The sequence below is a fragment of the Misgurnus anguillicaudatus genome, chromosome 18 (assembly GCF_027580225.2).
Source record: "Misgurnus anguillicaudatus chromosome 18, ASM2758022v2, whole genome shotgun sequence".
Lineage (NCBI taxonomy): Eukaryota > Metazoa > Chordata > Actinopteri > Cypriniformes > Cobitidae > Misgurnus > Misgurnus anguillicaudatus.
The window spans coordinates 31,186,707-31,207,130 of record NC_073354.2 but is presented as its reverse complement, the minus strand read 5'-3'; the positions used below and the strand labels follow the sequence as shown (position 1 = coordinate 31,207,130).

Sequence of the window (20,424 nt, the reverse complement as noted above, 5' to 3'; positions counted from 1 at the left end):
ACTACAGTAGCCTCCAATACATCTTTGAACTGAAACCATTTCCGAGTTGGACAATTAGGTGTTTGGCTACAAACCTGATTAAATGAAGAGTCACTGTCAGAGCAATTGTCAGTGTAATGGCTACTTGACTGCTCATGTTGGCTCTTTCTGTGCATTTCTTCTTTCTTTAGTTGATCTTCCTCAAATTTATTAATCAGTGATTCCACCACCACCATCATAGTCTGTTTCAGCGTTTGCATCATCTGTTTATACCTACAAATTAAAGATAAAAAACTTGTTCGACTTTATGCTGCATCGCTAAAACTGACAGGCAGATGAGGTCAAAGCACCAAGATATTAGACTTCTCTGTATGATTTCTTAAATCGTTCTCGTGGTACCTTGACGTCATCCACCTGTCGTTTTTTGAGGAGCCGCATGAAGTTGAACACAGCTAATGTAATATTCATTCAAGTCATGTGACACGTTATAGCTTGACCCATTTAATCAGGTCATGTAACACATCATAAACAAAAAATAATCAACAGTTTAAAGGCAGGGTATCTCATTTGATCCAGAAACATTTTAGTTATGCTGGTTAAAAGTCTCCTCACATCCTGATAGCAATCACTATGTTAAGTTGTTTAAATGTATTTGTAGAAATTTATGTCATCTGTGAAAGGCGTAAGACCAAAACATTTTTAACCAATCGTAAATCTCGGTCCGAACGGACGTTGCCTTTTTTGTCCCTCATCCATAAGCGTAATTCGAATGCCACCGCGCAGCCTGTTCACACAGACACCATACGTCATTGGCGCGTTCACGTGCGCTCACCTCCCGTCTGTAAACAGAGGGAGAATGGCAAACTTTCCTGCTGAATTGACAACAGGAGCCACAAAATCTTTTAAAGACATCTTTTAAAACAACAACAGCAAAAACTGCCTGGATCAGCAAAGAGCAAAAACCCAAATTAACATCGGTAATTTTACTGCTTTACCACGAGATGCAAACAACTGCATGAGGTCAAAAGGGTCATGTTTCTTTCGGTAAGGTAGGTACGCGATATGATTGTATTGAGATGGATTCAGATATTCAACTTTGATGAAACATTGTGTTGCTTATGAAATTTGTGTTCGTTTACGGATTAGCGTAACGATATAGTTACTACGTCTACACAACTGAAAATGTGCTTTAACTAATTCTGATGTAAACCAGTTGTATATGTTGCTTATTTTGGTAATGTTATTCGCTTTGTACTGCAAAGTTTTCTCACTGGTGAATGAGACATGAGATGTGGACATCTGATCTGTGCGTGTTCATGTGTTTTGAAAGAGGTGTGACTTTGGATGGCGATTTGAATGGAGGGTGGGATCGTGATTTCATTGCTAGTCGGCTACCGTTAGCTTTTTTCAAAATTAGATACCCTGCCTTTAAAGCAATAGTTCACCCAAAAATTTAAATTCTTTCATCATTTGCCCATCCTCATGTTGATGTAAACCTGTATGAGTTTTGTTATTCTGTTGAACACAAAAGAAGATATTTAGATGAAGGATGCTCAGCACACAGATGATGGTACCTATTGACTTCCATAGTATTTGTTAAAGGGTGCCGTCAACTGGGTGGTTATCATCGATTAGCAAAATATTTTTTTTGTGTGTTCAACAGAACAAAGAAACTCATACAAACTTAAAACAACATGAGAGTGAGTAAATGATGAGAGATTTATCATTTTTGGATAAATTAACAGAACAGACTTTAAATATCTATTGAGAAAATGAACATGAAAGGAATTTTCTAAATAAAAAAAGGTAGGTCACATGGTAGGTTTCAAAATATTTCTTACTACATTCATTTTTAAGAATCACACGGTAAGTAACCACAAAAAACATACTGTGTTGACTCCCTCGTCCTCTTTGTAACAGCATGAACTAGGGTGTCCTGCCCTGACCCAACGGCATGACCATCACCCCTGGTAAAACTCTCGGTCTCCTCTTCAATAACCGCTCCCAAGCTGCTCTCCACATACTCCCGAAGATATTTCACAAACTCATAACTGAGTAACGGGATGACACAGCATGAAAATATATGTAAATGTAAGCATGAATCAATGTAAATAGGTCAAACAATCAGCCATAAAACGTTATAGTAGAGACAAGTCTCTCACTTGTGAAAGTTTTTGTCAGTTTCCTCGAGGTGAAGCAAGATTTCTTCTGCACATTCCACCGATGGTGCTCCTGAGATTCTGTCTTTCACAGTTTTCAGGAGCTCTCTCAGCAGGCATTGAAGCTCGGCCTCATCTTCGGTGGAAAACTGAGACATCGCTCCTCAGGGGGTGCGATCGGCTCTTCTCTACAGGAGATCTACGGTTTAGTGCCTTAAGTGAGGTGTGCTCGTTCTATAGGAACAGTGGAGGAAACTAAAATTGTAATAGAACATTTACAAATATTTCAAAATTGAATTGCATTACAGACAATTACAACCTACATAAAACAAAATATGGATATAGACATGCTAAGTTTATACTCCTGTAGCTCTATTTGGATATAAGTAATGCATTACATACATTGTATGCACAAAAGTAATAATGCATCTGAGAAATAAATCAAAAGGTAGATCTATTTTTGATTTAAGATTGCATATATAGTATGTACTTACATTTAAAATCCATACATAACATTACAGATGTTAAAAATTTAGAAAGAAACCAGCCCCTAATGTTAAATACCAAACATATCCAGTTTATTGCCTATTTTAACATTACCTGCCATACTTTTACATCCCGCTAAAGATATTCAAATGATTAGTTCCGCTGATTCCAAAACATTACAAATAATAAATATAATCGGAAGATTCATAAAGCACAGAGCTGCTATGTAAACTAGCTTAGCATCCGTTTCTATGGAAACAAGCTCAGCTGAGGAGAAGCGTCCGCCAAACTCAGCCTTTTAAAATCCATATTCTGTACAAATAAGCTCCAACTATGCACGAATACAAATATATCTTGTGTCGCAGACACTAAATAAATTTAAATATAAAGACTGGACCGGAGAAAGAAAATGAAATGTGATATTTTTATCAGTTGTACGCTGCTGACTGAAGTCGCTCAGGCTGGTCACGTGACGTGAGTCGTTCATGTGACGCGAGCTAATCACGTGATTGTACTTTACGCAACCCTGCGCAGGCAGATCAGAATATGACTTCAAAAAACCGCGAGAGGGATTCAAAAGCTGTGCTCTCGCTGAACTGTGATGTCATACAAGGAACAATCTGCGCAGCTAAGATGAAGCACAATCTTTTCCGGGTTGTGTTTAACACACATGACGTGAGAGAAGAGACAAAATTGTACTTATATTCAGCTTGCTTATGTTAAGAAACATAGCTAGGGTAAAGCTTGTAAACTAAAGTGTTTACTTTCTATTAATTTAGAGTAAAGAGTTGCACAGATTTCGTGTTACGATGGCGGCTGTCGACAGCTTCCATCTTTTGTATAGAGAAATAGCCAGATCGTGTAATTGTTACATGGAAACATTGGCACTGGTGGGCGCGTGTTACACAGCTAGTAAGGCAGTGATATTACTAAGGGACTGTTATAGCCTGATAAGGCTTCATTTTATTCCTCGTCTTGTTTACCGTAGGGATCTCAGTCAGCAATATGGAGAATGGGCTGTCATTTGTGGTATGTTCAAAATGAATCATTCCGTTTTATCACTTGTTGAACGTTATGGTGCTTCATACTGATATGTTTGTAGACATTTAATTTAATTCCTACAAAAATAATGTAACCCCCTTCTTTGCATAGGTGCTTCAGAGGCAATAGCTAAAGCATATGCAGAAGAACTGGCTAGGCATGGCATCTGTGTGATTTTGATTAGCAGTGATGTCAGAAATTTGTCTGACACTGCCAGGTCCATCACAGACACTTATGGGGTTGAGACCATTTCGATAAAGGCTGATTTTAGTCGGGGACCTTCTGCCTGCAAACCTTTAAGTGATGCCATGTGTGGTAAAAATATTGGATTCATCGTTAACAGTCTGGATGGGTCTGTGGATCTCTCCAGAGACTTTCTGGACCTGTCTGAAGCTGAAATGTGGGACACACTTAATAAAAATATAGTGGCTGCTACTCTTGTCACCCGTCTGGCTCTGCCCAGCATGGTAGAGAGGGGAAAAGGAGCAGTGGTTAATATTTCCACTGGAGGCTGCTTGCGTCCCATTCCTGGAAAGGGCATCCTTTCTGCATCCACGGTCAGATTTCACATTATACTGTCACACATATGAACACACATCAGTTTTATATGTGACTTTCTCATTACATTTCTATTTTGGAACAGGCGTTTCTCGATAACTTCAGCAGGGCTCTGCACTATGAATATGGGCATCGGGGAATTTTTGTGCAGAGTTTACTGCCATTCAGTGTTGCATCTCAAAGACCTGAGGACCACGCTGCTACTGGCTGGCTCATTCCAAGTCCGCAAGTGTATGCAAGACATGCCCTTTTAACCCTGGGCATCTCTCACAGAACCACAGGATATTGGCCTCACACCATCCAGGTAAAATTCAAAGAGTCATTAGAAAGGATTTGCTCTTTTTTCATAAGGGACACTCCACTTTTTAGAAAATATGCTCATTTTCCAGCTCCCCTAGAGTTAAACATTTGATTTTTCTCGTTTTGAAATCCATTCAGCTGATCTCTGGGTCTGGTGGTACCACTTTTAGCATAGCTTAGCACAATCCATTGAATCTGATTAGACCATTAGCATCGTGCTCAAAAATAACCAAAGAGTTTCAATATTTTTCCTATTTGAAACTTGGACTTGTGGTTGCATCGTGTGCTAGGACAGACAGAGGATTGAAGGTTGCGATTTTCTGGGCAGATAGGGCTAGGAACTATACTCTCATTCTGGCGTAATATTCAAGGACTTTGCTGCCGTAACATGGCTGCAGGAGGTGCAATGATCTTGCGCATTGCCCGAAAGTAGTCCCCTGCTATTAAAAGTTACCAAGGGGACTGTTTTCGGCTGCTGCGTGGTATCATTGCGCCTCCTGCAGCCATGGTATGGCTGCAAAGTCCTAAAATGATCCAAAATCTGCCTAGAAAATCGCAACTATTAATTTTCTGTCGGTCTTAGTACACGATGTAACTACAGAAGAGTCAAGTTTTAAATAGGAAAAATATCAAAACTCTTTGTTAATTTTTAGCACGATGCTATTGGTCTAATCAGATTCAATGGCAGGCTTTCCCGCAGCATATTTCAGTTAAGGCGGCCAGCCTAAGCTTGGAAACCTTACTGCCTTAACTAGGTCGTCAAAAAAATAAAATCGCTGCACAAAAGGCCGTCAAGTGCATCTCGGAGAATAGCGCGGACGCGCTTCACACCGCGAGCGTGCACGCGCGCTACACGGCCGAGATGAGATAAAGACATGGTCTGTCATGTCTGGGGGATAGCCAGTTGATAAAATGCGTATCCGTGAGAACTGTAAGTGGACTTATGTTTTAAGGTTATTCAAGCCTGTTATTGTATTAGTCTATAGTTCTTCTAATTTTAAAGTAAGTTAGCTGGTGATTTTGTTGTTTTAGCAACCTGCTAAGGTTTCACGTGCCTGTTGATTCGATATAATTGTTGAGCGCTCTTGCTCACGTTATTTATGTGCATTATTTACATGCTACAGTTACACTCCTTTAAGATAATGTTATTAATAGTGGGAAATAATCAGTCTTTACAATTTTTGCGCTATCTATCATCGTTCGCCAGACGTTCTACAACATCTGGTTTAGTTTGTGTTTATTAACCCTTTAGTTCCACTTCATCACGCAGCTATTCCCATTAGAGGTAAAAAACATTTAATTCATTAATAATCTAGTATGTTTTTTTTTTTGTCATATTTTCTTCAAAATTAAGTTTTTTTGAGTGTTTTAAAAATAAATATTTTATTTATTTATTTTATTAAATATTTTAATTTTCATCATGACACATACTCCCTGCCCCTTTGATTGCCACGCCCTTGGCCCCGCCCAACCCTACCACCTTAACTAACACATTTTCTGCGGGAAACCCTGAATGGATTGTGCTATGCTAGGGGTGGTGCCGCCAGACCCAGGGTTCGGCTGAATGGATTCCGGGGTGGTGGGAATCAGGTGTTTAACTCTGAAGGAGCTGGAAGGTGAGCATATTCTTAAAAAAAGTGGAGTGTCCCTTTAAGACTTGGATATGTGAATGTGATTCTGTATTTATGTTTTTTTCTAGTTTCGACTGGTGCAGTGCTTGCCAGAGTGGATATGGTTGCTGGGAACACGTGTCTTAACAAGAGGCTCCTAAAAATGCCACTACCTGTTGATGTAACAGACCTCCTGGTTCTTAAAATGTATAATTTGATATTTCGAGTTCACTTGACCAAACTTTTATTAGCCCATTATAATACACGGTGATTGAAGTATGTTGAAATTGAAAATGTCTGAGTTTAACACCTCAGATTTGTTTGCACAATACGTTTTGAATGTGGTGTGAGTGATAATGACTGGATCGTGATTTGACAGTTGTGTTGTTTTTGCTCTTTTGGTCCTCTTTGGCAAAGACCATATATTTAAAAGAAATCTCTTTTGTAAATATGCACTACAGTAGTATTTATTTCAGCAGGGTTTACTGAGGCTATACTCAGCAGTGATTTTTTTTTCTCCATTGTAGCATTGTGTTGCCAGATGTAGTTTGGTTATAGCATCGTATATTTTACCACTGTATCAATAAAAATGGCATCTGTGGCAATGAAGAGCCTCAAAGTTTACTACAGTATAAAATTCAAGAGAAACTTTTATTTTTAAAGGTGTGTTATGTAATAAAATGGCATTGCTTTTAAATGTTTTGTTTCTTTTTTATCACTTCAGTCCATAAATGTAGTTGTTTATATTTTTTCTCATTTGTAGACGGTTTAATACAGTGGATCTCAAACTTTTCACCCTTCCCCCTGTGTAGGGTGCATTTCTTTGGGCCCCCTACAAAAAAATGAAATTTATGACATAAAACAATTTCAAACTTAGAATTTTAATTAAAAACATAATATTAAATTATATAATGTAGTGAAGAATTTATGATAAATTAATGCATTTTATAAAATGTCATAAAACTGGGGTCCCTGGCACCATCTCATGGCCCCCAGTATAAGAACCACTGGTTTTAAGAAAACCTCCATTCTAACGGTCAGTATTATCCCTAAATGATAGGTTAGTGTGTCTAATCTTGCCTACAATACATTATTAATTCATAGTATCATGTATAAAACAACAATGCACTTTTATAGCCTTGGATTTGCAGGGTAAAGCATGAGTATGGTATCATATCAGCAATAAATTCGGTTAAAGTGTGGGCAGGACAATCTGTCTGGCCAACTTAAAAAGATTGGAAAACATAAACATACATTTTAACATAAAAAATCACATTTGAACAACATGCACGCTGTCTATTCTCAGTTCTTCTAGCTCAGATTGTAAGCCATTGCACTAGCAACAGCAAGGTTTTCGATTGAAGGGAAATGTCCTATACTGTATGTGCCTGTACTGATACAATGTAGTTTCAATTCACTGTAATTCACAATGCCAAATGCGCAAATGTAAATGTATTCTGGCCCAAAACTTCAGTCCTTAGCTGTCAAGGCTAAAAGGTGGTAGGCGTCTCTACGCACTGATAATGTGGCGTTCTCATCTTTGTTTTGGTTCAAAGCTGACACCTCGATATGAAGAGGAAGGTTTAGGGAAAACTTGTTATTCGCATCTGTTCAGTCCCTGCTGAGTGTGTAAATCTTGCTGTCCGTCTGCCTACATTTGGTAAGTGAAAAGTTTTAATAGTTTGCTTCATATGCTTTCGTATATGCGCTGATGATATCTACTGTAAGAAGCAGGTGGTCGATGTCACAGATTTGCTTCTTTAACAAGAGGGCTCAAAACAAAGCAGTAGGGAACATTTTTATTCATTTAACATTAAAAACAACTCACTAGATTTTCAATGTAGTCTTATACTTTGAAACCTGACTATGTAAATCTTTGAAAGCGTATTATAACTCAAAGGTTTTTAAAGTGTAGGTCAGGACCCACTTGTAGGTCACACAGTGGCATTGGGTGGGACATGCAAAGTCACTTGGCTGTAGCGGTGAATGACACCAAAAACTAATGACAAGCAATGATGTTATAATTATATGCCATAAGATATTTTGATGTCGTTAAACTTACATTTCATTAAAGTGCACCTATTATGGCCTTTTATACAAGATGTAATATAAGTCTCAGGTGTGCCCAGAATGTGTCTGTAAAGTTTCAGCTCAAAATACCGCACAGATCATTTATTATAGCATGTCGAAAATGCCCCTTTTTGTATGGGATCAAAAATGCGCTGTTTTAATGTTTGTATTTTAAAATGCAAATGAGCTACAACTCCTCACTTCCTTACTGTGGGTTCACACCAGCCGCGTTTGAAGCGTCAAATTCGGGTCTACCACACCTAGTTTGCCGCTTGAACATTTTGAGTTTACTCATTCGTGTGTGAAATTCTAGTTATCGAGACATTCACGCGTAAATTCACGTCATGGGAGGGGCTTCGGCTACTCCGCTCGCTTCCTGTAATCACGTCACTACTAGAGCAAGCTCCTGATTGGTTCCGCCAAAGTTAAAAATTTTCAACTCGCGCGTTTCCCATGGCAACGCTCAATTCGCGGCATTCGCGCAAACTAAAAGCGCGAATGAGGCGGAATCACGTCTAATGCGCCATGCTAAACGCCTCATTCGCACCACGAGACCTCCAGACGCGTGTCAACGCATCTTCACATTGACTTAATATTAAAATCACTCGCGCTTGACGCCTCTACCGCGGCTGGTGTGAACGCAGCATTACAAACAGACAGTGAGCACTTTCAGTTACAATAGATCTGATTAATACAGTCTGAGACAACAGTATCTAGTAGACAGAGTACAACTCGCCGAGGGTGGAAACTATGGTTATGCAGGACTGTAAGTGGGTGGGGATTTATCAATGTGACCTCACATTGATAAGAAAATCAAAACGCATGTCTAACGAGACTGCTTTGGTTTAATGGGGATTAAAAAACAAGGTGTGGGTGGATTTTTTCCATTGTATGGTGGTTGTGTTTACAGACTGCCAACACACAATATCTCCAAACACCTTGTAAAAGTGGATTTTGCATAATAGGTGCCCTTTAATAAAATTACAAGGGAAAAAACGACTAAATTTTAAAAATACGTTGGTGGGTCCCGGGATGGATTCAACCTTTTTAGAAAAATGCGTCACAAAATGAAAAGTTTGGGAACCCCTGTTCACATTAGACATTCGAAAAAATATAAAATAATTATATTATGTTTTTAATGTAACTATATGACATTTATTTTTAAAGTCTAATCTGTTTGAGCTTGGGACGAAAAGTATGACATTGTCATTATCAATGTTTTGGGTTCTCAGAGAGCCAGAGCCTTGGTTCCCATCAATGTTATTGAAAAAGACACTGACTTGACAATAAGCACCACATTTTATCTGTCGCAGTAACAAAACTGTTGATAGTCACGATCGTCATATACAAACAAAAGTTAAATAAAAAATTTTCTTTGTACATAAACGCCTTTTAATAACTCTGTCCTCTTTTTTCAGAAATTCAGCTTGAAGACCTGAAAATGGGTGAATGGGATTTCCTTGGGAGACTGCTGGACAGAGTCCAGACGCACTCCACCGTAGTGGGGAAAATCTGGCTGACCGTCCTGTTTGTGTTTAGAATTCTGGTCCTCTGCACAGCCGCCGAGAGAGTTTGGGGCGACGAGCAGTCGGACTTCATCTGCAACACCGAACAGCCGGGTTGCGAGAATGTGTGTTACGACAAGGCCTTCCCCATTTCCCACATCCGCTTCTGGGTCCTTCAAATCATCTCCGTGTCCACGCCCACTCTGGCCTACCTGGGCCACGTTGTCCACGTCATACACGTAGAGAAAAAAGTGAGAGAGATGATGAAAAAGGAGCTTCGAAATGAGCAAATCAACCAGTTCCTGAAGAAAGGCTACAAGCTTCCCAACTACAGCAGCGACGAGGGGAAAGTCAACATTCGGGGTCGTCTCCTGAGGAGCTACATTCTCAGCGTTTTTTGTAAGATACTTCTCGAGGTGGGATTCATCTTTGGGCAGTACTATATTTACGGCTTCACTCTTGAGGCCCAATACGTTTGTCACCGTTTCCCATGTCCTCACAAGGTGGACTGCTTCTTGTCAAGGCCCACGGAGAAAAGCATCTTCATTTGGTTCATGCTGGTGGTGGCTTGCGTCTCCTTACTCTTGAACGTTATTGAGATCTTTTATCTCTTTGTGAAAAAGATCAACGTGTGTCTGAGACGGAAACGAGACTATACCGTCACTCCCGTTACCCCGGTGGTGAACAAGAAGGACTTCTCGAAAAAAGATCAGGTCATCCAGAATTGGATGAACCGTGAGATTGAACTTCAGAGGGCGGAACACGGGAATGAGGCAACCAAGAGCCTGAGGTCAGAGGACCATAGCGTTGACATGCAAGAGGTTCATATCTGATCGGCAGGTCTCGGTACACATGGCCTTTCACACGGTCAACTTGAGTAAACAACCGCTAAAACAAGTGACTCGTGCTTGGTCGAGATCTCCCCCAATTCCAACAACCTGCATGCTTACTATTTCTATTAAAGTTTTAAATTGTGCTCTGTCTGTTTACCAAATCAAGTGTAATACTTAAAATGTTACTTTTGTTTGAAATCACAGTGTTTAGTTATGTTGAATAAACATTAAACTATAAAGTGTGTTGTGTCTGCTTTCATTGCCAGTTATACATTCATTATGTTATTTCAAATTGAAAATATGTTTGTTGGCCTAAACCCAAAAAAGTACAATTATGCATTTTTTTAAAATGATATGGCAACATTGTTTGTGTGTGTCAGAGAACTAAAGTCGTATGCATTATTGTACACTGCAAAAATGATTTTCAAGAAAAAAAAATTTGTAGTAGTCTTGTTTTCAGTAAAACTATCTAAAAATTCTTAAATTAAGATGATTTTTCTTGATAAGTCTAGCTTTTAGACCAAAAATATAAAATTTAAGTGATTTTGTGCATAAAACAAGCAAAAAAAAATAATAATCTCCCAATGGGGTAAGCTAATATTCTTGAATTTCATTTTTTGCTTACCCCACACTGCAAAAAATGATTTTCAAGAAAAAAGGTTCTTAGTATTTTTGTCTTGTTTTCAGTAAAAATGTCTAAAAATTCCTAAATTAAGATGCTTTTTCTTGATGAGCAAAATGACCCAAGAAAATAAGTCTAGTTTTTAGACCAAAAATATCAAATGTAAGTGATTTTGTCCATGAAACCAGCAAAAAAAATCTGGCAATGGGGTAAGCAAATTTTTCTTGAATTTTTCTTGAATTTAGTGTTTAAGAAAAATTTTCAAGATTATTTTGCTTACCCCATTGGCAGATTATTATTATTATTATTATTTTTGCTTGTTTTATGCACAAAATCACTTAAATTTGATATTTTTGGTCTAAAAACTAGACTTATTTTCTTGGGTCGTTTTGCGATCAAGAAAAAAACAAAAATACTATAAGAAATTCTTTCTTAAAATAATTTTTTGCAGTGTAAGGATCGATTAATCATTAATGGACACTCCTCTGTACATATAGTCTTTTTCGACTGCTTACTCTCAGGCAACGTGACAGCCGGACACTTTCAGCAATTACACAATCTCAGCAAAGCCAAAAAATCAAGGTCCAACTTTTGTCGAGTATCACTTGGTATCCGAACAAGTTTCCATAAGGAAGAAGTGTACTTCAGTAAAAGTAAGTCTGAAATAAATATTGGATTGATTTTGTATTTAGTTTCTCATTTTTTTAATGTTTACTGTACAAGTTTATACGGTAAAGCTTAATAATGCTGTGGAAGTGTTTAGGAATTCATTTAAATCAAATACGACTTCAAACAGACAATGTGCCTAACTAGTTGAAATAACAAAGTAAATTAAGACAGGACAATGTAAAATTGAAAAAAAAAGTTTTTACTATAAAGCGTATTTGTTTACACCAAAATTATAATTTTTTCATCAGAAGTGTGTCAGGTTTTTTCCAGCAGTTCAGTAATCATCTGTACATTTTGTACTTTAATTCATTATTCATTTATGTACCATATGTTCATTATAATAAACAATTACAAATGCTGTATATTACTAATTAATAACGAATTAATAATAAGACTAACAATGACCTACAGTTCTCTCTATAATCTTTATTCTGAAATATTTTAAAGGCCTTGTAATAAATTATTAAGTGTTTAAATTGTTAGGGGTGTAGCGTCAGTGTGTTATTAATGAAACTGGCAGTTAACAACTGATCGATTAAGTCAGACCTAAATCGGACTTTGTCTTTTAGTTTAACCAACTTTTTTATGTCTCCTGGCTGTTTTGTAGAAACATCTGAGCGTCTGAGATCATGGGAGACTGGGGATTTCTCTCAGCTTTACTAGACAAGGTCCAGTCCCACTCCACCGTCATCGGGAAGATATGGATGAGCGTCCTCTTCATCTTCAGGATCCTGGTGTTGGGAGCCGCAGCCGAGAGCGTTTGGGGCGATGAGCAATCTAGTTTGGTCTGCAACACATTGCAGCCCGGTTGCGAGAACGTGTGCTACGATTGGCAGTTTCCCATTTCGCACATTCGATTTTGGGTCATGCAGATCATCTTCGTGTCTACGCCGACCTTGGTGTACCTGGGACATGCGGTGCAAGTCATTCACCAAGAGAATAAGCTCAGAGAGAAAATTAAAAGCATGGGTGAGGGGCACATGCTGAAGGAACCCAAATACACAGATGACAAAGGACACGTCAAGATCAAAGGAAATCTGCTTGGCAGCTACTTGACCCAGCTGTTTTTTAAAATCATCCTGGAGCTTGCTTTCATTATTGGACAGTATTATTTATATGGTTTCATCATGGTCGCCAAGTTCACCTGTTCCCAGTCCCCTTGTCCTTACACCGTCGAATGCTTCATGTCCCGTCCGACAGAGAAGACCATCTTTATTATCTTTATGCTTGCGGTTGCTTGCGTATCTCTCGTACTGAATGTCATGGAGGTTTTCTACCTGCTGTGTACTAGGGTGGGATGCCGGTCAAACAAGAAAAGGTCACATAACATTACTTCGGCTAAAAACCCCGCCAGCTTGTCGTCTTCCTGGCATGCAAAGTTGGGCACTGAGGATGCTTTGAAGCAGAACAAGTTGAACATGGAATTCGAGAGCGGTCAGAGTCTCGGAGGAAGTTTGGACGGCGCGAAGGGTGAAAAACAGCTGCTGGCGGACCATTAGATATTGAATTTTGTATTCAAACTTTGAAATTTTTACAAATTCTTACAGGTCTAAAATATTTAATTTTTTTAATTGTACAATACGTATTTTTCTTGAAATTTGATCGTTTCGATGTACTATAGTAATAAATACAAAGCGTTTTATGAAGTATTATGTGTAAATAAAGTATGTAGCTTCGTAACTTAAGCACTGGTGAATGTTTTGTTTATTTTGATATTGTCATCATTTTTGCCATGTTTTCATGTACTGCCTAAGAATCACTTTTTAATGATGTGTATTCAACGTGTAAACTGCAAAGTGCATAATGTATGACAATTTCCTTGCTTGAAATAAAAGTTTTGTTTATTCAAGAGGTATCTTCTCGAAAAATTACTTTTTGCTTACTCTAAAAAATAACACTTGGTTTCAACCCATGACTGATGGGTAAAATTTGACTAACCTAACCATTGGGTTTAAATAAACCAATGTTGGGGATGTGTCAATTATGGACATTTATGCACTGTAAAAAATACTTTGCTACCTTAACATTTTTTTGTTGAATCAACTCGAATTTACAAGTCATTTCAACTCACTATTATTTATCTTGACTAGAGATGAGTTGTTATAACTACAGGTAAGTACATTTAAGTTGACTTTTCTCAACTATATTTTATAAGTTGTGACAACTAATTTCTGTTGACATGACATGTAAATCTGAGTTGATTCAACAAAAAAATTTAAGGCAGCAATTTTTTTTACAGTGTGCACTGTAAAAAAGTTGCTTTAACTTAAAAAGTAAGTTACCTGGTTGCCTTAAAATTTTAAGTTAGATTAACTTTTTTGAGTGAACTAATAGTTTTAAATTGAATTAACTACAAATGTTTAAGTTGAACCAACTTTTGTACAGTGCATAAATATCCATAATTGACACAACCCAGCATAATTTAGACACAATGGTTGGGTTAGTTCATATTCAAGTTGAACCAACAAAATATTGTGTGTTAATTTAACCAAACTACTGTGAAAGTAGAAGGTAATAAAAAAGTAAAAGTTGAATCAGCTTAAAAATGACTTTAGTTGGTAACCTAAAACATCAAAAAAATTATGTTTTTACAACTTAAATGTTTAAAGTCGCCATGAAAATAAAATGGAAAACTGTCATTTGTTTTGGAATATTGTGCTATTTTTTTTTTACAAATTACTTATCTGTGAGCTTCATTATTTAAAAAAAAAATGAATGTGCCCGTATAATATTTAATGAAAAACGTAAATCTCCACCCCTCATTAAAACGATCTCTCTTTACTTCCAGCCATATGGTATGGCAGGTGGGCGGGGTCCGGGAGAAGATTGCAACGATTAGCAATTAGCAACACGACACAACTTCAAATAATCCAATCAGATCTCGATGGACAAATTCAAATCCAGCCCTGCCTTATTTCATTTCAGAAGCCGGTTTCACTTGAATATACATCACCATGTGAAAAATAAGGCAATCACTTCCGTTTCATGGCGACTTGAAAAAGCTGAAAAAACTTAAATTTTTAGGTGTTACTAACTAATCTAATTTTAAAATTTGATCCAACTTTTCACTTTTTACAATTTATTGGGTTCATCCCAGTATCCTGTTCAAAAAATAATAAAATGAGTCTTTATTTTGCACAAAGCACTACACAATGTCAGTCTCCATTAGTTTAACAGCACACCTTTACTTAGCAAATAAAGTCACAATATCCTTATATTGATTTTACCACCTATCCCAAATAAGGAGTGCTGCGAATGAATCATTTGTAGTGTTTTGTAGTTATAAAACATTAATAAATGTATAGTTAGTTTGCCATTAATATCTTAGCACAACCAGTGAAACCTGACGTTTACATGAAGTACCCAAGGTACGATATCAGCTACATTCAATGCATGTATGGTAGGTTTTTATTGACTCCAAATAAACAACACAAAATAACTACTTTTCACATCTGCTGAAAACACGACAGCACTAAAACTTTAAGATTCATTGTGCATGCAAGGGAATTTATTCGGTCTTATTGAAACTTTTGAACATAACTAAATTAACTCCTCAACGTTCCTAATTTTCAGACATTCCTGTAGAGTTGTGAATACAGTAAACAGCCAATCAACACATTGTGTCAAGCTGCACTTTGAAATACATTTATGTTTTTATACGCATGGTTACGTGAGAAGCGGACAGGCAGCACATGTCTTACATGTATCCTAACACAATTAATAATTAACTTCAGCCCCAATTCCACCGAAAAAGTCCACTACTGATCATTTGTAGACGTCAGGAGGAACGTGACGCCCCACCATCGAAAAAAAAGGAAAGATTGCGAAATTGCAGTGAACTAAAGTTCAATCTTTACACCTGTCACATTTAATCGTATTGCAACGCAGTCAATCAGCACCGCATTGAGACCCTACAGGTAAAAATAAAACCTTTTTAACTTCTTTTGTGTAACTCTTGTTATTGATTTTAAAACTGTAACATGTAATGTTATTATTACTGAGTCTTTTTTTGCTGTATCTGAGGGTGATAATAAATCCAAGAGCTCAACAGATTGTAATTTAACATCGGTACATTGCTCTGTTCTGCAAATAAGATTTTTTGGTTGATGAATGTTAACCATTCACTGTTTTAAAGTAAGTGTTTGAACACATAAGACAGTCATTGACTTTGTTACATGTCTGTTTACTATAGCTTGAGGGCTGAATGTTAAAACAGCTGCTTATTTGTTAATAGATGTACTGCATATTTCTCATCAAAAGCCATAATGTAAATATTTCATTGGCTTGAAAGAATATGAATATGAATATGAATGTATACAGCAGTCAATCATTTGATCTCATTCTGTGCAATGTATTACAGCTCAAAATTTATTAGGATATTGTTTTGACGCTCAAATCGATTTCTTCCTCTTATCTCTTCTTTTGGATTTGGGCAATTTCGTGCAAATGTCAGCCTTATCATGAAATGTAGAGCTTTTAACCTTACTGAAATCTCAGATGTAAATATTTGGTGGTTTAAATACCAATGCAAAGGCTTTGTTAAAGTATTCAAAACATTTTTTATCATTATTTATATAGCATATTTCAGAATTTTCACATCCATAACGGAGAAATATCACATCCATAATGTTTCTTCCTTATACGCATACAAACAATTTTATTAAAATAAATATAAGTGTTCATTAAAGAGCTGTCCCTTCTTTATTTGTTGATTGTTATTATTATTACTTCTGATAGTGCCTTTTAATTGACCGAATTACTACAAATGTTTTCCCCTAAAAATGTATAAATATTCAATTTAAAAATATTAGTTGACTCATAAAAAGTAGTGTCAAATTTGTTTTGTCAACTGTATTTTTTAAGTTGAATTATGCATCCAGGTAACTTATTTTATTTTAAGTTGAACAAACTTTTTTGTTACATTATACTTAATAGCTAAATAGCACTAAAAGTGGTTCACTGGCTTGTTATCATGTTAAGTACCATATAGCACCTATGTAGTACCTGTGTAGAACCATATTGTGCTATATAGAACCATATCTGGTGCTATTGGTGCCATACCTGTATCACCCCCATATGGTTCTTCATAGGTGCTTTATAGGTGCTATAAGCACTAAAAATGGTTCCCATATGATAATGAGCTTTTAATAATGCTAATAACAATTTTATAATGCTGGAATTGCTAATTTTGCCGTATATTTTAAAGGAATAGTCTACTCATTTTCAATATTAAAATATGTTATTACCTTAACTAAGAATTGTTGATACATCCCTCTATCATCTGTGTGCGTGCACGTAAGCGCTGGAGCGCGCTGCGACGCTTCGATAGCATTTAGCTTAGCCCCGTTCATTCAATGGTACCATTTAGAGATAAAGTTAGAAGTGACCAAACACATCAACGTTTTTCCTATTTAAGACGAGTAGTTATACGAGCAAGTTTGGTGGTACAAAATAAAACGTAGCGCTTTTCTAAGCGGATTTAAAAGAGGAACTATATTTTATGGCGTAATAGCACTTTTGGGAGTACTTCGACTCGCCTGAAAAGTCTGCTCCCCTTCTCCCTCTCATAATGGGAGAGGGAGGGTGTTACTGCACCGAGTCGAAGTGCTATTACGCCATAAAATGTAGCTCCTCTTTTAAATCCGAATGAATGAATGGGGCTAAGCTAAATGCTATCGAAGCATTGCAGCGCGCTCCAGCGCTTACGTGCACGCACACAGATGATAGAGGGATGTATCAACAATTCTTAGTTAAGGTAATAACATATTTTAATATTGAAAATGAGTAGACTATTCCTTTAACAATCCATCTTTATAGTATAATAGTATACAGTTTTGTAAAACCATGATTGTGACTAATTATTATCTTTTGTAAGTAATAATTTTGTTTTTGTGTGAGTAATTCATTTAAACACTTTAACATCTAATCACTCAAAACTGTGTCTTTCTCTTCCAGTTTGTTATTTTCATCAGGGAAGCTACAAAAAGCAAAACATGGGGGAATGGGGCTTTCTCTCCAAGCTCTTGGACAAAGTGCAGTCTCACTCCACAGTCATTGGGAAGGTGTGGCTCACGGTTCTCTTCGTATTCAGGATTATGGTTCTCGGGGCCGGGGCGGAGAAGGTGTGGAGCGACGAACAATCGAAAATGATCTGCAACACTAAACAGCCTGGTTGTAAGAACGTCTGCTACGACCACAGCTTTCCGATCTCACACATTCGTTTCTGGGTTATCCAGATCATCTTCGTGTCCACACCAACGCTTCTGTACTTCGGCCACGTATTGCACGTGCTTCACCAGGAGAAAAAAATCACGGAATTTATTGAAAACGAGACTGGGAAAAAAGGCCTCAAACACAAATACATAGACGATCGAGGCAAACTCATAATCAAGGGACAACTGTTAGGTAGCTACCTGACCAGTTTGTTTGTTAAGATTTTGCTGGAGGCTGCGTTCATCGTAGGCCAATACTATCTTTACGGTTTCATAATGTATCCCAAGATCGAATGTTCAGAATCACCGTGCCCTCATACGGTAGAGTGTTTTATGTCACGACCAACAGAGAAGACCATCTTTATCATCTTCATGTTGGCGATGTCGTGTCTCTCTCTGCTTCTGAATGTGGTGGAGATGTTGTACCTGATTTGCTGCAGGTCAAAGAAACGTCGCGCCAGGCATATAAATTCATCCACTAAAGGGTTAAATGGATCAAAAATTTAAATTAGAGGAACTGTAAGCTCTAGTAAAATTTAAAGCGCAAGAAGAAAACATGTTTATAGCTAAATGACACTTGTGTCAGGATGTCGCCGTGATTTCACCAAGTAAGATATCTTGCAATCTGATTGGTTAATGAAAATGTTGATCCAGGATCACATCCCACTTGGTGAAATCACATTCACTGCCTGGGTTGACTATTGTCAGCTTATCAATTTTTGAATCTGGATTTTATACAGTAAATTATTGTAATTTTGTGATAAATTTGTTTTGCACATTTTGTTGTTTACCTGTGAATGATTCTTTGTTTTTTTAGACAATGTCTTATCAGAGTATTATCAGAATGAATGATAAGAAATATCTGCGTGGTGCAACAGGGCATTTCAGTTAATTATATATGGATTTAGTGTATTAAACTTCAAGTAAGATAATAACTTATATGAGTTTATGTCACTAATCTTATCATATGACAGTTATTTTTTGATGCCCATTGTTTGTGAAAAACAGCACAAAGTTCACAGTCAACCTATTATTTGTATGTTGAAAGAAGATATTGTCCTTAAATGACATATTTTCCACATCCTTTTTTTGGTTAAAATAAACCCTGTGTCTCTCATGAAACCATACAGTACGGGCAGTGTTATTATTTACAGTTATGAGCCTCTATATTGTTAAGATAATTCATAACTTCTATATTGAAACTAATCTGTTAAAACTTTATTTGTAAATATTGTTTTTGTAGGCAATAGATAAAGCACAAAAATAAAAACATTTTTTTATGAAACTCCCATGTAACTGACAATGCTTTATGTTAAACATGTTTAAAAATGTTAAAACTTATATTTAAAAAAATCTTTAAAATGGTTAAGCACATATCTGCTTTAGATATGATTATTATCTGTGGCGCGATAGACAGAAAAGAATCAGTGGTCCTCATGCGCCAGCTGTTGGCGAAAAAGAGGTATTAAACATTTTCCTGATTTATCTTTTTTACACTTTTGCTTCATTGCCAAAATGTAAAAATATCTATTATACCACGGCATTTTTTTTGTTCTAATTTATATTTATGCATATATGACATGTTCTTAATAATTATATTCCTATTTGCCACCGTGCATCATAAAGGCCAATTCACACTGATCCAACAATTGTTTTAAATTAACTTACAAAATGCCAACAATGGGTTGAAACAACCCAATGTTTTGGTTTGAAACACCCGTCATAGGTTAAAGGATTATTCCACTTTCTTAAAAAAAATCTAGATAATTTGTCATCCAAAATGTTGATGTCTTCCTTTGTTCAGTCGAGAAGAAATTACTTCTTTTTTTTTTGAGAAAAACATTCCAGGATTTTTATCATTTTATAGACTTTATTGGACCCCAACACTTTACAGTTTAAAATTGCAATTTCAACGCAGTTACAAAGGTCTCTTTAACAATCCCAAATGAGGCATAAAGGTCTTATCTAGCAAAGCGCTTGTCTTTTTTGGCAAGAAAAATAAAAAATATACACTTTTAAACCACAAATTCTTATCTTGCAGCCATGTGCCACGTCAGCGCAACCTCACATAATGCATCATGATGTTGAAAGGTAACAGGTTACATATGTGAAAAGCACATTTGTGGACCATTTTAAACAATAAACTGACACAAAGACATTAATTAATATTATTCCACATACAACAATGTCTGAACGGTTCTCTTTCTCCACACTTGTAAACCTTGTGGGGGTAGTTTTGCATACGTCATGCTTGACCTTTTGAAGTCATGACGCATTACGTGAGGTCGCGCTGGCGCGTCACACAGATAGTGCAAGACGAGAAGTTGTGGTTTAAAAGTACATTATTTTTAATTTTTCTTGCTGACAATGACAATCGTTT

At 36.8% G+C, this 20,424-nt stretch overlaps 6 protein-coding genes across 8 annotated transcripts in view; 5 read left to right on the top strand and 1 right to left on the bottom strand.

Annotated features, from left to right (window-relative positions):
• tbc1d32 (TBC1 domain family, member 32) overlaps positions 1-3,097 on the bottom strand; it is a 76,390-nt gene extending 73,293 nt beyond the window's left edge. Inside the window, exons 1-4 of one of the 3 annotated variants that reach the window (XM_073856317.1) lie at positions 2,739-3,097; positions 2,142-2,393; positions 1,869-2,030; positions 75-252 (exon numbers count right to left, since the gene is read on the bottom strand). In XM_073856317.1, coding sequence (XP_073712418.1) covers positions 75-252; positions 1,869-2,030; positions 2,142-2,296 — 495 coding nt within the window. In that variant the 5' untranslated portion in view covers positions 2,297-2,393; positions 2,739-3,097. The remainder of the gene's footprint in view (positions 1-74; positions 253-1,868; positions 2,031-2,141; positions 2,394-2,738) is intronic. The other 2 variants (XM_055186058.2, XM_055186059.2) reach the window with 2 other exon arrangements.
• Positions 1-20,424, top strand: part of fabp7b (fatty acid binding protein 7, brain, b) — a 425,484-nt gene that overhangs the window by 127,948 nt on the left and 277,112 nt on the right. The window lies entirely within an intron of this gene.
• On the top strand, positions 3,251-6,830 carry hsdl1 (hydroxysteroid dehydrogenase like 1). Its single transcript, XM_055186062.2, has 4 exons — positions 3,251-3,653; positions 3,777-4,222; positions 4,309-4,527; positions 6,223-6,830. The coding sequence occupies exons 1-4, from the start codon at positions 3,434-3,436 to the stop codon at positions 6,292-6,294; spliced, it is 957 nt and encodes a 318-aa protein (XP_055042037.2). The 5' UTR covers positions 3,251-3,433; the 3' UTR covers positions 6,295-6,830.
• On the top strand, positions 7,416-10,780 carry gja11 (gap junction protein, alpha 11). Its single transcript, XM_055187090.2, has 2 exons — positions 7,416-7,793; positions 9,622-10,780. The coding sequence occupies exon 2, from the start codon at positions 9,645-9,647 to the stop codon at positions 10,539-10,541; it is 897 nt and encodes a 298-aa protein (XP_055043065.2). The 5' UTR covers positions 7,416-7,793; positions 9,622-9,644; the 3' UTR covers positions 10,542-10,780.
• Positions 11,654-13,681, top strand: gja13.1 (gap junction protein alpha 13.1). The gene is made up of 2 exons (XM_055185993.2): positions 11,654-11,816; positions 12,440-13,681. Exon 2 carries the CDS (start codon positions 12,462-12,464, stop codon positions 13,329-13,331), a length of 870 nt encoding a protein of 289 aa, XP_055041968.1. The 5' UTR covers positions 11,654-11,816; positions 12,440-12,461; the 3' UTR covers positions 13,332-13,681.
• Positions 15,593-19,171, top strand: gja12.1 (gap junction protein, alpha 12.1). The gene is made up of 2 exons (XM_055185994.2): positions 15,593-15,749; positions 17,788-19,171. The coding sequence occupies exon 2, from the start codon at positions 17,826-17,828 to the stop codon at positions 18,549-18,551; it is 726 nt and encodes a 241-aa protein (XP_055041969.1). The 5' UTR covers positions 15,593-15,749; positions 17,788-17,825; the 3' UTR covers positions 18,552-19,171.

Coding starts and splice junctions, on each gene's coding strand:
- hsdl1 (XM_055186062.2), top strand. CDS start 3,434: ATGGCGGCTGTCGACAGCTTCCATCTTTTGTATAGAGAAATAGCCAGA. Junction 4,223..4,308: donor GCATCCTTTCTGCATCCACG/GTCAGATTTCAC, acceptor ATTTTGGAACAG/GCGTTTCTCGATAACTTCAG. Junction 4,528..6,222: donor ATTGGCCTCACACCATCCAG/GTAAAATTCAAA, acceptor GTTTTTTTCTAG/TTTCGACTGGTGCAGTGCTT.
- gja13.1 (XM_055185993.2), top strand. CDS start 12,462: ATGGGAGACTGGGGATTTCTCTCAGCTTTACTAGACAAGGTCCAGTCC.
- gja11 (XM_055187090.2), top strand. CDS start 9,645: ATGGGTGAATGGGATTTCCTTGGGAGACTGCTGGACAGAGTCCAGACG.
- gja12.1 (XM_055185994.2), top strand. CDS start 17,826: ATGGGGGAATGGGGCTTTCTCTCCAAGCTCTTGGACAAAGTGCAGTCT.